At 43.0% G+C, this 16,760-nt stretch overlaps 1 protein-coding gene across 2 annotated transcripts; it reads right to left on the bottom strand.

Annotated features, from left to right (window-relative positions):
- Positions 1–52: 52 nt before the first annotated feature.
- Positions 53–14,446, bottom strand: ash2l (ash2 like, histone lysine methyltransferase complex subunit). 2 transcript variants are annotated; one of them, XM_063211647.1, is made up of 17 exons: positions 14,376–14,446; positions 13,885–13,951; positions 13,275–13,423; positions 12,848–12,936; positions 12,571–12,665; positions 12,265–12,360; positions 11,907–12,002; positions 11,635–11,710; positions 10,853–10,870; positions 7,777–7,879; positions 5,658–5,875; positions 4,686–4,853; positions 3,365–3,558; positions 2,624–2,716; positions 1,719–1,817; positions 1,475–1,534; positions 53–1,101 (listed from the first exon to the last, which is right to left on the bottom strand). In XM_063211647.1, the coding sequence occupies exons 1-17, from the start codon at positions 14,432–14,434 to the stop codon at positions 997–999; spliced, it is 1,785 nt and encodes a 594-aa protein (XP_063067717.1). In that variant the 5' UTR covers positions 14,435–14,446; the 3' UTR covers positions 53–996. The 2 variants fall into 2 exon arrangements, with proteins under 2 accessions (XP_063067717.1, XP_063067718.1); XM_063211648.1 differs by lacking the exon at positions 10,853–10,870.
- Positions 14,447–16,760: the final 2,314 nt, after the last annotated feature.

Raw genomic sequence — 16,760 nt, 5'->3', positions numbered from 1 at the left:
TTCCTTTTTACCCTGAATTGAAACACTCAATAATTGTAATGTTCCCATGAAATTATTTTAATTTGCCTTTATTAAAAACCTTTTTTGTATAAAACAAAAACAAAATACAAAAGAACAGAAATCATTTTTTTACATCTACCACACACACGCACACACAAGCTTTTTAACACTAAAAAGACATACAATAATCACTCAACCGATCTCCTCTCAGAAACAACTGCGACGTGCTCTTTGACACACACAGCTTGTCATCATCAATAGCCCATAGTACTATTCAAAAGTACTACACAAGGGATGAGAAACGCAGTTAACACTGTGACTTATCAGAACCCATTCACTATATGGCACAGTATGCAGCACTACTAATTATGTCCACCCATTCAATCTACCCACTATACCGCTATACCCATCACCATCAAACAAACGATGAACAAGGTCCTTTTCCTTTTGGTAATATATGTTGTTTTTTTTAAAGAAAAGATTTGAAAAGTAAAGGCCAAACTTTTGTTCCAGCTATAATTTTGGGTATATAGTCTATGCAGGTCTAGGGTGTTGGGTCTACGGTATGAAAGAAGTTCACACTGTAACAGCTGTTATACTGGAGTTTAGAGGAGCAGGGTTCGAGGACAGTGCTGCTATGGATACGACTTGGAGAAGGTCAGGAGGGAGGGCGCGGGAGAGAAAGAGAGAGAGTGAGAGCGCAGTTGCATGCCGGGGGTATTCTGATGCTAAATGGAATATCGTCAATATTTTTTTTTTCTAGAATATTCTGGTTACGTGTGTAAACGGAAAATGGAGTTAAAAGTAGAGTTCACATGACTTGTGTTGCAAATCGAATACTCAGTCAAGTGTAGTCAAGCAAAGTCAAGCAAATCGAATACTCCCCATATTTCATTTTCCATCAGAAAATTCCCTGCATACAACTGAGCTGAGAGACAGAGGGAGAGAAAGAGAGAGGGCTGTGAATGGAACGCTGGGGGTCTATGTGTCCAATGTTCAGCCTTCCCAGTGAGGGCTGCGGCCGTCCACCTCGGTCTCCACGTGGTAAAGGATGTCTGCTAGCGTGTGCTCGATCACAGCACCCCAGCCCATGTCACTCATCTGCAAACAAGGACATGCATACATCACTTTCAAATTGAGGCTGGAATATCCACGTTTTATATTTCTTCAAATGTCGATGGGAAGCAGACCACTCCTGGTGAACAATCTATTCAAGAATCTAAAACAAGATCTGTTCATCTAAAGTGCAAATAGTGGCTTGTGGAAAAAAACTGCATCAATATTGAGTGAAATTTAAAAGGTATAAATGGGTAGAGGTCAGAATCTCAGACAGAATGGCAGCAATGGCATATAGTCCAGTCACATTGAGATACTTTGGCATCTTTGTTTATTCACACTAGTACTGCTTGAATTTCCACCACAAGCCATGTCATCAAATCGATCCTTATTTATGATATGATAATCTTGTACTCACGGGCTGGTATTTGTTGTCCTTCGGAGGGTGCTTGAAGTGCGGCCCAAAGTTCACAGACACCTGCAAGACCATGAGAGGTCACAGAGAGTGCGAATGTTGAGTTGAGACATCACCACATTCACTAGTCTACCCACAAGGATGCGGCCAAACAGGACAAACACACACAAAGGAGGAAACCAATTGATGAGCTCGCTTCCTGGTGTAATGTGAGATGAGAGCGACTGGCAGGGCTGAGGTTGCATACCGTGCAGCTCTTGTAGAGAGATATGGCGGGAAAGTAGAGGCCTTCGAACAGGTTCTCATAGGCCACGCCCTGGCTAACGCCGTTCTTGTAGAACACCATCTGGACATGCAGACAGACAGGAACACAGACAGACAGATAGAGACACGGACACCAAGAGAAACAACAGACAAACGTAGAAGAAACAACAGTAGTCAAAAACCCTGAATACTGGAACATTTCTTGACCCCAAGACAAAGTGCACAAAACACGACATTCTTGTAGAACACCATCTGGACAGACAGATAGACGGACGGACGGACAGAGAGTCAGACAGATGGAGGCATTGAATCCCAGCAGCGTTGGGCAATCTGGATTCATTAGTGACAATCCAGTGCCACATTTCTAAATGACCTGATTTTACCAGTCCAATTTAACCAGGGTGATTACCTGGTTGAATGATCACCTGTTTGAATTGGTAAAATCAGGTCATTTGGAATGTGTAGCACTGGATTGTAACAAGTGAATCCAGGTTGCCAGTCAATGAATACCAGAAATATTTTATCCCCGAGTGCGTAGGGGTCAGTATTATGGTTTTGTCTTGACCTCGCCTGAAGATATTTTGTGTTAACGCAATAACGACTTAACAGGTGGATGGATTTTCACCACTGAGATCACCTGAAGTCCTGAATGGTTGCTAGATACAGTGCATGAACTGATGACATTTTGTAGGTCTAAAGTGGTCAAGGTGGCAAGGGAGAATGCATTTTATATAGCACTATTGATGCAGCGATAGCAGGTGGGTTTTATACAAAAAAGCAATCAAAATGACGACCTCTCCCAATCCCCAGATTTTGTTTTATATACTCGATGTACTCAAGACATTCAGGGGTGGAATTTTGAATGCATGCTCAGTGCTGTGCTCTTACTCTGCTGGTGTTGACCGCTTTCAGGCTCTTCTCCGCTTTGTCCACGTAATCCTTCTCCTCAAAGTACAGGTAGCTTTTGAACTTGATCAATGCCTGCAAAAAGAAAGAAAGAAAAAAAACATTTTAACAAGTGCACTGCACTACTACACAACACAGGCGACCAGGGTTCGATTCCCGATCTGAGGTCATTTGCCGATTCTCCCCATCTCTCTCTCCCCACTCATTTCCTGTCTGTCTCACTGTCCTTTCTGAATAATAAAGGTGACCCCCTTCCTTCCTTCCCAAAAAAGGGCCATGTTCAGTTGTAGCAAAACTGGTTAAAAAAAGTATTCTTGAACCGTCATGAACCTTCAACAGAAAGTATACAAAAGTTCCTGAATCAGAACTAATGCTGTAATGCAGTTCACCTAAAATGGCCTCATAACAGTAACCAAAGAAACGTGACACGGCCACACCTAGACTCCTGAGCTTGCTAAAACACATGTGGGTCCCTGTTGACCCATGTACAACAGGGTTGGAAATAAGCATCCATCCACCCGCCAAGGACGGGTAAAATTCAGGGCTGACTGGTAAATCTTTCAACCCACCAGTCACTTTTAGTGGTAAAAATAGCTAATGACTGGTAGATTTTAAAATCTACCTGCCACAGTGACTGGTGGGGAAACATTTTCCCCCCTGTTCCACCCCTGATGTACAATACCTTTTATCTGGTCATCCGTCTGGATGTTGCCATCTTCCTACCTTGTCCTTGTAGGTGTCTGGTAGGGCCTTGGCGGTCTCCGTGTCGTCGGGTAGCTCGATGAAGAAGCCCAATACATCCCCCTGGCCGTAGCCGTCCGAGTAGTGCTTGCCAATGGACTGGTGGAAACGGGTGCCCTTCTTGCTGCGCCACGAGTAGCTGAACTTGTCATAGCCCAGAGGGGCCTGCAGGTTACCTGAGGGCAGAGCAAACAAAGTCTTAACACACACTTAAAACACTTCGTTCATGGAGGAAGAAGGACATGATCCTTCATTTCTCAGCATAGAATCATTTAAAGGGACACCGTGTAGGAAATGGTCAAAAAAGGTACTGCAACTATGCTGCTCATTGAAACTGAGCTGCCTATTGCCAAATTTGGTCTTTACATGAAAGTTTACTAAGTAATAAACAAATATTTTCTAGTATGGTCCAAGTACCGTAATTTTTGCAGCTAAAAATGGCTATTTTTGGAAATTCAAAATGGCGGACCATGGAGAAGATCCCGCTTTTCATGTATGAAAAGTGCATTTTTTCCAGTCATAATGAAAAGCATAATAATGGGCAGCATGAATTCTGTAAATGAACGACTAGAAATCTCACACAGTGTCCGTGCAGGAAATGGTCAAAAAAGGTACTGCAACTATGCTGCTCATTGAAACTGGGCTGCCTATTGCCAAATTTGATCATTACATGAAAGTTTACTAAGTAATAAACAAATATTTTCTAGTATGGTCCAAGTAGAGTCATTTTTGCAGCTAAAAATGGCTATTTTTGGAAATTCAAAATGGCGGACCATGGAGAAGATCCCCATTTTCATGTATGAAAAGTGTAATTTTTCCAGTCATAATGAATACTTAGAATTTGATGGTGGTGGTGGTAAGTATTCATGAAAAAGGTAACATTAGTGAATGGGCAGCATGAATTCTGCAAATAAACAACTAAAAATCTCACACAGTGTCCCTTTAAGTACAAAAATACATCAATTCATCCATCCACCCACATTTCCTGCTCCATACACACGATTAAATGGCCATATCGACTCAAATAGTGCAGATTACTGATACAGAAATTATATGTGTACATGATCAGGAATGTAAAGCAATAATCATTGGCTTTATTCATATCAGTTTGATGCCTGTGTCTTGACGTCCTTCCAGAAATGAAAGACATTCTCAAATTTCTGATGACACCAAACAAAAGCCATTTTCATTCTGCACAGTAATTGAAAGAGCAACGAAGACCTAAACATAATCATTCAAAACATGCAAGTGGGCATTTTTGCATAGCAAGGCCCCTTTTCTTCCCATTTCTCCACAGACTCACCAAGAGGCTGCGACCAGCCGAGGCGGGCGGCCGTGTCGGGCGGCATCTCATCCACCGTCACCTCGAAGTACCAGGCGCCCTTGCGGACCCCGTGAGACGCCCGCACCATGGAGTAGCCCTTCTCCCCGGTCACCGTCAGACGGTCATCAGAGATCTTCAACTGCGGAGCTGATAACATCAACATAGATTAGTTTCAACCATTTCATTCTTCAGTGAGGATGCTGATATTATTAATAGTTTGTTTCTTTGTGAGTGAGACATAATTATTCAGGGAAAATGATTAATGGGGTTAATGGTGAATGGCAAAAACCTGAGTGATATTTTAAGCAAAATGAATGGTCCAACTTATAATGTGAATGTGTTGTGAAGAGTGACTGATTCAATGTCAAGTTTATTGTAGTAGTCAACTGAAGGAAACCTAGACTACCAGTGCAGGGAAGTGCTTGCATAGGTGTTAATGGCCAGTCTTCCAAAGAGCCGCCTTCGAATGGTTATACATTTTGGCTCCAATGAACAGAGATTGCTTCACTTCAGCGCCCCCTTCAGCCAAAAGCTGCGAACAGGCCTATGTATTTCTTGTTCTTACAGTACCTTGGTCTTCACGATACCATCTGGGGTACCCCTCACAACCGACACGTTTTCGAATGAGGCTCCTTATCAAAAATCCTTGCATGTGATTGGATAAACAAATATGTCTGTCATCTTTACTGACCGCCACTTCAGCCACTCACATTGAGCTGAACCTGTGACGCAGCTGAAACAACAGGCAGAAGAACAGACATAACGCCGTCACCGCCCAACTATAGAAAATCCCACCTGCCCATCTCTACTCCTGTACCTCTGTCATGCAGGGCCAGTAGGACCCTCTCATACAGGCAGGCCCAGAACAAAGTGTTTACTTTTTAGTATCTCTAGTTCTCTACTATTGTAGTACCTCTGTCCTGTAGTACCTAATGTAATGTATTGTAGTACCTCTGTCATGCAGGGCCAGTAGGACCCTCTCATACAGGCAGGCCCGGTACAGGTCTCCCGGGATGGGCTTCCCTGCCCAGCAGTCCAGCTCCAGCTTCTCTGGGTCGGGGGCGTGGGGGTCGGGCTCGGCCAGGATGTAGCGGTAGCCGTCCTTGTTGAAAGGGTGCTCCAGCGGGTAGCCGTGCGGGGGCAGGCGCTGGGCCGAAAGCAGGGGGTCACTGCGGGAGGGGGAAAAAAAAGGAAGAGAGAATTTCAGAAGATGCACTTGCATTTCTCTGGGCTTCAAAGAGGGGTACCGCTGTCACTGAAAAGGAAGAACTGGAAAAGGAAGTTGTCAATGTTTCAGATACATTTGTGTACTACATACAGTAATTGTGTATCTCTGATATCGCGGAAAAACTAATAACTACATGTTAGTGTGTAGAAAGGGACAATTCTCCATATGTGATTAAGACTAAAAAACACAAACTCGGCTGTGTTCAGGGAGCAGCAATATATTGCATCAAAACCGCTTAGTTTCTTCTGTCTGTTGCAAAATAGTGTACAGACACTAAACCTAGAGCAGTGGTTCTTTACCTGCGGTGCGGGCACACCTTGGGGGTGTGCCAGAGATTTCAAGGGGTGCAGAATTTTGTTGAGGTTGTGCTTCAAAACATTATAATTCAAATCAAGACCAAATTAATACATGTCATTAAAGTATGAATTAATTTCTGAAGCAAGAATCATTGTAATTATTCACTTAAATCATTTTTAGTGTGTATACACATGTAAATTTTCAGTCCCTCCAGGATTTGCACTGGGATTTTGTGATTTTTGCGGTCAAAATGTCTGATTTTGTGGCGGCATTTTCTCATTTTTTTGCAAAGATTTTGCGGCCCTTTCTGGGTTTTTTGGTAACTGAAAACCACAATCAGTCTAAGCAGGCTTAAGACAAAAGAGAGAGAGATTCAGAAACACACTTCCTTTTAATTTTCTGTAGAAATCCCAACACAAATTACATTTACAAAAGTTACATTTGGCCATGGGGGTAATTCAGGTGGAAATATCCCGGATTTTTCACATTATCAAAAAACACAGTCGGTCCAGCTATTTATAGGCTACCCACGTCCCTGTCCGACGAGCCACACCCCCTCTTGAAGAGAGAGACGAGGGTCTTGCTTATCAAGCTACCTGCCAGAAGACGGTAGGCTATGCCAGATACCACCAAGAATTGAAGTTCCTTGAAAATACGAGCTATCAACCTCGAGCTCCGTAGCGCTTGTGCGCCCACTCTTTTCCTCAGAAACCGTCAGTTCATGCAACGCATAACACAGCCTCGGAACAGCGAATCATGCGATTAACCATCACAACCTGTACCAGCACGAAGTTTTGCACGAACAGACAACTTGTGCGACAAAACAACAAGAAGAAACGCATTGCGCTCATTTCATAGTTTTGTTTTCATTGCATTGTTTCTCCACGCTGTAAAACGTGTGCTGAGGGATTTTAGACAGGATCTGTCTTTGCACGCGCGCTGTTGTGAAAAGCAGAGTGGAACGCACCGTCCGATCTGTCTCTGTCATCCCGTTGACTGTCAAAATTTGGTCTTTAGAAAATTTCCCGGATTTTGGCTTAAAATATGGTAATTTTCCCGGATTTTGGGAGCTCAAAGTTGATGAGTATGCATGCTGGATGCCAGCTGCCTATAAACTCCACAGAACAGAATGTTGAAGGGGACAAAGGGGAAAATTTGCGGAAAAATGCGGCTTTACAGGAATTACGTGGCATCGTGAAATTATGCGGAATATCATTGAATTTGCATGAATCCACGCGATCGCTGAATCGCGAAAAACTGGAGGGACTGGTAAATGTTTGGGTTGGGGGTGCGCGGCTTGTCTTGGGCACAGGTTGGGGGGTGTTTCAAGAAAAAAGGTTAAGAAGCACTGCTCTAGAGAGAGAGAGAGAGAGAGAGAACATGTGTTTAAGTGTTGTGTGTGTGTGTGTGTGTGTGTGTGTGTGTGTGTGTGTGTGTGTGTGTGTGTGTGTGTGTGTGTGTGTGTGTGTGTGTGTGTGTGTGTGTGCGTGCGTGCGTGCGTGCGTGCGTGCGTGCGTGCGTGCGTGCGTGCGTGCGCGCGCGTACCTGCGAGTCCTCTTGGTGGTACCAGCTGTGGCACCGTCCTGCTGCTGCTGCTGCTTGCGCTTGGCCCCTCTGCCTTTACCTGTCCCTCCAGGAGCTATGCCACCTGACACACACACACACACACACACACACACACACACACACACACACACACACACACACACACACACACACACACACACAGTCAGGGGTACACCTCAGTATTCAGCAACACACACACACACACACCTCAGTATTCAGCAACACACACTGACACACACACACACACACACACACACACACACACACACACACACACACACACACACACACACACACAACCTCTGTTACACAGTAACTCACATGCAAATGTGTCCACTTCCTCTCTGCATCCATAATCATAAGCCCTGACACCACAGTAATGGTCTCTCTTTCCCCCTCACACCCACAGACACACGCACGTACGGACACACTTTCTCTCAGTAATAGTCACACCAGAGGACAGAATTCCCACTTATTGGCAGCCAAAACACACACAGGCAGTTTTTAGACTTCAGAAGCAGATTTGACAAACTTAGGAAAGATTTCAGCACAGCCCAGGACAGACAGAGAGACAGACAGACAGACAGACAGACAGAGGTCTGGGTTTGGTTAAGTCCACAAGCATATGCTGTGCAGAGAAGTGGAGGGCCAGGACGCCAGGATTTAGACACAAAATTAGGCCAACCTAAAGTTAATTAAAGCCAGAGGTGATTAACAACCGTCATCCGTGTTCTCATCTCTACTCCTCAACTTCTCCACAGCAGACGTCTGCTATATGTAATTCTTTAATTACCTGAAAATTAAAGTCCTATTTGAGCACCTGACCAGGGAGCCTTGATTCGAGGGACGGCTTACAGGGTTCCCACTCTAATTCAGATATAAAACTCTATGATTTTTCCATGACTTTCCAGATCCCAGAAACAGAATTTCCATGACCACTTCCGCAAAAAAATGAAGTTCAAACATTTTAAAAAGTGTAAAAAAAAACCCAGAAGATTATCTTCACCCCTCGAGACGACGCCGAGCCACCAGAGTTCAGTGGGCTCATTGCATTCTAGAATGTTGCACATTACAGTGCGAAACTACTGTCAATGGCGAAACCAAACCGTCTGTGGCGAAGCGCTGTAGTATAATCAGTAAGAAACAATGTTATACAACAAACAAAAAGGTTTTTGCTTCTAAACAGCTGTTCAGAAAATTCCATGATATTCCATGACTGCGCATTCAAAATTGTCAAATTCCATCACTTTCCATGACTGAAAAACTTTTTTGAAATTCCATGATATTCCAGAAATTCCATGACCCGTGGGAACCCTGGGCTTAGCCGTGTCATAATGTACAATACCACCCACAAGGACGCTTTTTATGCAAGTTGACAACGGCATTCCATCCCACATCCCACCCTTCTACCTGTCACTTTCAGCTTCCCAAAATCACCATTCCATCGAGTCATCACATTACACCAAATCGCACTTCAAACTATGCCAAATTGTACACACAAGTGGCTGAATTACTGAACAGGGGCTACTGCTATTAATACAGATGTCTGAATTCAACACATTTCAGTACAGTATATGTCCAAATTGATACCTGCCAAAACACAGACCACATGCACACTACACACAAACGCTACCAGAATGAAACTATAACCTAATCACATCAAGAACATAACCCACACAAAGGTATTCCAATCTGGGGAGCACAGACAGCTGGATCATTTAGGAGGGGTTGGTGCACTACATCTGACTGCCTTAGCCACCTCCCGTTTTATGGTGGTGAAGTGCTAGTAAGTTATGAAGCCCCTTCAAGGGTGCTAGCGGGTCAAAGATGTGCAAAATGGCATTGTCATTCAGTGTAACGGATGCCTTCTGCTGACTGTAACTGACTCTTTTTATTCATTTATTGTTAGGCAATTCATGAAAGCCTCGGCTGTCATCGATTAACTTGAAACAATTTAAAAATCATGTTTTTTTTTTCATTTACAGTCGGCGGAAGGTGTCCGTAACACTGAATGACAAAGACGTCTTTGACCCTAGCGCAGTGATTGACAGACTGGCTTTGCAGGCCACAATCCAGCACCACATAGTCCACACAACTTTGTTCTGCCACAGTGTGCCAAATGCAAGTCCAGATCATTCCTTTTCATTAAGTTTCAACTTGGCTGAATTAAATATTGTGCCAGATTGTATAATATTGCCTGTCATCGCGTGCCTATAGTGTATGTATATTGTCTCAGTGGCACCCTATGCAACACCATTGTATTTCTAATTGTTCATGGCATTGAATTACACGGATATTACTACAATGTCCATGTGAGGAGACAGTGAGTAAACCTCTATCAGAGTAAACATTTCTACAAATAACTTATATTTAACAAAACTCATTGAATTGAATGGCTAGAGCAAATGTGGTAGTGGACAGTGGTTTCTGAAGCTGCATTATCCATCACTGATCAAGCTTTTTAACTGGGTCTAGGGCTATGGCAGTTAGATAGCGAGCTTGTGAGGGGTGGGTTTTTTTGGCAGGCGCGAGCGAGCTCAGACAGGGAGAGAGCAGAGAGGTCATACACACAGGCAATAGGGGAGAAGTAGGGTTAGCCAGATCTGTGAAGAGAGACAAGTCAAAGAGCCGAGACCCCAATTGGAGCAAGCGGAGACGAGACACGATGCTCTATAGAGCACCACTAGAGCTCCTTCTTCGTCACACAGAGAACCAAATCAACAACAACAGAAAGGCCAAGCTGGAGGGAACGAGACCAGCGAGGTATACTAAGAAGCTGGTCTATGAGTAAACCAAGTTGAGTTAAGAGGTAAATCGTCTAATAGAAGAGCCCCGAGTCCTCATTTTCTAAGAGAATGAGGACTACGGGCTGTTCTACTATATGATTTACCTCTTTACTTAACCTGGTTTACTCCTGAACCAGCTTCTTAGTATACCCCTCAGGAGCAAGAAAGCAAGGGTTTGGGGAAGGTTGGGGGAAGGTTGAGGGGAGGTTACAGTTAAAAAAGGTAGCAGACAGCCACATCTGACAGTGCAGATGGTGACACATATTCACCTGAGAACGTTGGTCCACCTGTAACGCAATATAAAGCCATTACAAGTCTCTCAACAAAGATACCAAGAAGAGTGGGGGGGCATAACAATTAACATTTCCCAAAAGGCATTTCCCAAACGGCCTCCCTTGGTTTGCTAATGATTGTTTGCTTCCCAACAAAGTGGGAGGAGTTCCCGATTTTGCGGGAACTCAGAAAGTACTTGCATTGACTCTTGACCTGACTGGTAGCAACGCTGAAGCTGTTGCGTCACTAGGAGGGCACGGCCTGGCTAGGACATACAGTATGAGATAGATTTCAAGAATGCAACTAATACATCAAAACATTCTGTAGTGGTGACCTAAATGTAGACAATCTTTCATGAATGTTATACAAGACCGAGTAATGGAGAAGTCTGTGAAATCATTATAGAGCTTGAAAGTCCCGCCCCTTAGTTCCGCATTTCACGGGACCTAAGCTGATCATCTAACAACATGGTAGCGAGTAAATATCTTCTGATCTCAGTCATTATATGCGCTGGGCTACAAATATGCTGTTTAAGAGGCTAGATAAGGATTATTCATGCAGAAGTATCAATGATTTGTTCCGAGGCCGTCTCGTGGCGCAACTCGAAGCTCGTGGCGCAACTTGAAGGGGATCGAAATATCATTTTTAATACTGCCATTGGATTACATGCTACGATTTTCGGCTAAAAACGCCGTTGAGGTCCCATGGCATCGGGGGAAGTGACGTCACTTTCAAGCTCTATGGACTATTGGTCCCATGGATCTCTGATTGTGCTCACCATTCTGCCCTCCAGTGGAGGCCACAGATGTGGAGGTTTTCTGGGTGTCATATGATGGTCCGATGTTGGCCAAGTCCTAGAGAAATGAAACGTACAAAAGTTCAGACTCAGGTCACAGAGGACTAACTGTGCACTGAGCATTACTTGAGTCCATCATGGACGCTACAAGGACTGAGGAGAACTTATGAAAGCATATCAACAGAACAAGAGAGGAATACAACATCCAACAAAAAGATGAAGCTACAGTGTCATGTGTAGAGGTGAGGTAGTACCTGGTCCTGCAGTCCAAACTTGGGATACTCCTCCTCAGAGTCTTTGCTGCCAGGATCTGGATGCTCTTTGAACAGGAACACGTCACGCTCCTTGCTCTGAAAACAAACAAGCAAGGCACATTTTTAAATGTTTTTTTTTTGCTGGTGACTCTTTATTAAACAGTAATAGCACCACTGGAACACAACATGAGGCAGCATACAACATAAATCAACAAAAAAATAAATTACTACTACAGTTTACTGATATGCATTAGCCAAATTAAGACTTGGGCGTGCATATGCCATTCATCAAGTATGGTCATTCTGATCAGTCTGAACATATGCATTTGTCTGGGTGCAGCTGACAGTCGGGTCTTACCATGGTCTTGACAATGTTATTAGGCCACGTCAGCTTCCCAGGCCTCTGACGAGTCGTCATGCACTCCCAGTACTTATCAATAAAGGGAATAATATCCTGCAAGAGATACGCTGGTTATTCAAGCGCACGCAAACAGTAATAAAAACAATACTGAATGATGGAATGTTTTCTATGCTTACAATACTGAAGGAAGGCACTAGATAGACAAATACAAGCCACCCTACAACGTGACAAACATCAATAACAATATATGCATTATTTGCACGCTAGGTGGAAATTCTGGCATATTTAGAATAACTAATCTACCTTGTCCTTAGAGAACATGGTTTTGGGGTGCTCCTCTTGCGTGCGAGACCTCCAGGTCAGGTTGGCCAGGGCTGTGAGGCACATCTCCTTCAGATCTGAAATACACAAAAGAACATTAGTCCTGATGCACTGGCCATGGAACGCAGAAAACATTTAGTGATGTTCCATCCAAATTTAGTTTGATTCGATTAGTTCAGTTCAATTCGACAAACAACACAAAACACACGCAACTCTAGTTCATTACAAGCCATTTGGATAAGATGTGAATTCCACTTACTGGCCTGTTTCCTTAGGAAGTAGGTGTTTCCACTGTGATGACACACATTACAGTGAAACACATAGTTGGTCATGAAGGGAAGGCTGGTTCTGTCAAGAAAAAAGAGTCATGTATTATTATGTTACTTTACCATTAAATATCTATTGCACATCAAATAGTGTTATACCACTCCTATTATTGCAATATATAAAATAAGACTCCCTTCGTTAGCATTGAAAGATCATTCACTGTTTTGCCATGACCTGACAATGTGTCCAAATTATGTATGTGGATGTCTATAAGCTATTCACAAAAGGACATAAACAAGAAACAGATACGCCAAAAAAAACCATCACATACCAACACGATTATAACATCCAGGATCTAGGACAGTAATCTTGAGTGAAGATTATGCACCGGTACATTCAGTAAAATGTGATAGCCTTACGCGGTGTCTATTTTGAAGGTTTCTGCGGTGAACCACTTCATGCAGAGGGCACATTGCAGCTCCACCTCCCCCAGCTGTCGGCCTCCACTCTCCTCGTCCCCGGAGCCGGTCTGGGCCTCCCCTGCCTCAGCACCATCTCCCGCCCCCTCCTGATCCACAAGCAACACAGCAGTACGAGGGTCTTGTCAGTATTGACGTGGCCCAATTTTTTGGGCCAAAAAAGTTTATTTGTATTGCAAGATTATTTCATATGTCTGGTAATGTCAAGATTGAAAAGGGAAGTTGTATATTCCTTCACAGTTCCTTCCTACTCCATAAAAACAGAAAAAACCTAGAGAAGTTGCCCAATTAATCATTCACTCACTTAATGGAACATTAAAAACAAACAGTAGGCCATTCCATCCTATAGATAGATGTCTTAGTTCCATTTGACCTAAGGTTAAATCGGCTGTGATTAAGAAAGCCTTTCATTAATTTCTTCTGAAAGATAGGCTATACGAGTTTGTGTCATTTTTCCACTGACTTGTTCACACACCAATTGATGTGATTGATTTTCTGAAATGGATGGACCATCATGTATTGTCATATGTAAACAATACCCACAACGTACCATTGCTTCCTTGCTATTTGAGGACTCGGTTTCCATATTTGCGCTCATATCTCCAAACGAAGTATCCCTGAAAGAATCGAGTTGTGTCGTTGGTTACAATGTATCTTTACGATTTTGCAAAAGCTACAATGACTTCCTCAAGCAATCGACAAACCAGGCAGGCACTTGGCGAGTACATGGAGGGACGTAAGCTATTTTTTCCCCTGCACATGTATTGTTTTAAAGAGGGAAAATGAAATAATACATAACAATATACACATAGTTTGAAAATGAAGATGATCTAACTGGAGAATCCATTTTATTGACATATTGATAGTTAGCAGGCTAGCCAGCTTACTGTTTACACTAGGGACTGCCATAGAAAGCATCCATTGTGCAGAACCTCTATGAAACATTTGGCGGAGCTGTGTAAATGTATTCTTGGCTTACGTTTCACAGCAAACACCAAACTATATCGTTATGAGAAAATAAGCCATTGCAATTATTCTTACCCCTCCCCTGGCTCTGTTTCTGCAACGGCCGCAGCACTCGTTTCGCCTTCGGTCGCCATGTTTCAAATCCCAAATCGCGTTACAAAAAAAGAGTCGCGATATTTTCTTCTTCGTTCCGAATGATGCGAAATGTTCTACAAAGTTTCCTCACTGCCATCTGTTGGCCGTAACAACCATAGATGACATCTATGGTCACAGCCCTTTCAGTGATAATGATGATGCAGGTCAATAAACACTTTCCTCATATCAATGATGGATCGCACTTCAAAACATAATTTAAAAACGGGATGTTAAATTATATCAAATGTTTATTTAAAGGGACACTGTGCAGGAAATGGTCAAAAGGTAGGCCTACTGCAACTATGCTGCTCATTGAAACTGGGCTGCCTATTGCCAAATTTGATCTTTACATGAAACTTTACTGAGTAATAAACACATAGTTTCTAGTATGGTCCAAGTACAGTAATTTTTGCTGCTAAAAATGGCTATTTTTTGGAAATTCAAAATGTCGGCCCATGGAGAAGATCCCCCTTTTCATGTGGGCCTATGAAAAGTGCAATTTTCCCATGATGAATACTTAGAATTTGACGGTGGTGGTAGGCCTAAGTATTCATGAAAAAGGTAACATTAGTGAATGGGCAGCATGGATTCTGGAAATAAACAACTAAAAATCTCTCACAGTGTCCCTTTAAAACACATCAGATAAAAGCCTGTCAGCTGTCAGCTGTCAACGGGCAGCCCTGTAGGCCATAGGCCTAATTGGCCTAGGCTACTCTCTTACAAGAGAACTTCTACATTAAGGCTACATTAACTTAGGCCACAAGGGTGCCTCAGAATCCTGTCCAACACCATGGCATGTTGGCACATGCATGATCACTAACCATTCAATGTAGGCCCTACTAGTTAGACAAGGATGGTGAATGGAGAGAAGGGAAACATTCAAGCAATGGTTTCTTCCAGTGCTCTAAATTAATGCCAAATGCTGGTGAAAATCCAGTTGGGCTGGTAGAGAACTTACTATCCACTTTGACTGGTGTGTAGGTCAATGTGTGGCTAATAAGCAGACAAGTAGAAGTAGCTATGTAATTACTAGGGGTGGTACGGTTCCCAAATTCGCGGTTCGGTCCATATCACGGTATGAGGGTCACGGTTTTCGGTTCTCTTCGGTTCTCTACGGTTCTCGTGTTCGTCTTCTGTGTTGTTTTTTTTACTCATAATAAATGATGCACTGGGAATATTAAACCATATTTATACAATTTCAATTATAAAGTGATGATGCGTAAGTTGAATTTGACCTTTTGCATGTGTCTGAGAACCGCCTCTTGGGCTAACCTGCGCTTGCACTTAAGCTGTCGTCAGCTGATGTGCGCTGTCTGAGCGTTCCAAATGCCCTCTTTCAATTGGCTAATAGAATCCGACTTATCACTAAAATCCTCTCATTGGTATTATATGCTAATGTTTTAATCAGAGAGACTGGATAAGATAGTCCTAGGATCTCTGTTTTACATATTTTTATGTGCAGTACATGAACTGTGGTTTGCCACGGATTGCACGGTTCGGTTCGGTATGTGTGTGAATTGTACGGTTTCGGTTTTCGGTTTTCTAATTAAGTTAGACTTAATGTTTGTGCAAAAAGCTGCAAGTAACATTGCACGTCCTATTTGTGATGTAGTTCTTTGGTGACATGAGATGACCATTGGCAGTCGACAAAACACCATGCACATGTGACAGTGAACATTTAACACAGCACTTTATGCAGTAAAGGAGGTTTTCTGAGTGCAACCCTCCATTGTCAAATGAAACAGTTGTTTCTGTTATCGGCAAATGGCCTAGGACTGAGGAAAGGATAGGGAGAATGAGGAAAGACGAAAAAGGAAATAGGACAGGCCATATTTTTATCGGTGTGTCCCCAAGTTGCACACATTAATAACCAGAAAAACAACTGTTATTAGTCTATACTGATAAATCTTAGGTTATTACTTCAGGTCAATGTCCTTCGGATTATCAATATTCTTGTATTTCCTGTGTTTGTGTGTGTGTGTGTGTGTGTGTGTGTGTGTGTGTGTGTGTGTGTGTGTGTGTGTGTGTGTGTGTGTGTGTGTGTGTGTGTGCGTGCGTGCGCATGCGAGCGTGCGTGCGTGCACTCAACATGGCCAATTGCAAAATGAGCAAAAATATGTGCGTCATGTTCTAAACAAATGAATTGCATGTGGGTTAAGCTACTTTTAATTCCCTTATGTCTGTCTCCCCAATTAAACATCTCAATGTGCCGTCATGATCACATTTAATGTAGGCCTTCAGTCTAGCTAAAGCCAAACACAGACCACCCAATTCAAAATATAAAAAAAAAATGAGTTAGAAGTAGGTTGAACATTGAGTTACTAT

The sequence above is a fragment of the Engraulis encrasicolus genome, chromosome 12, assembly GCF_034702125.1.
Source record: "Engraulis encrasicolus isolate BLACKSEA-1 chromosome 12, IST_EnEncr_1.0, whole genome shotgun sequence".
NCBI classification, from domain to species: Eukaryota; Metazoa; Chordata; class Actinopteri; order Clupeiformes; family Engraulidae; genus Engraulis; species Engraulis encrasicolus.
Note: the sequence above shows the minus strand (reverse complement) of the source record. Positions and strands in the feature narration are given on the sequence as shown.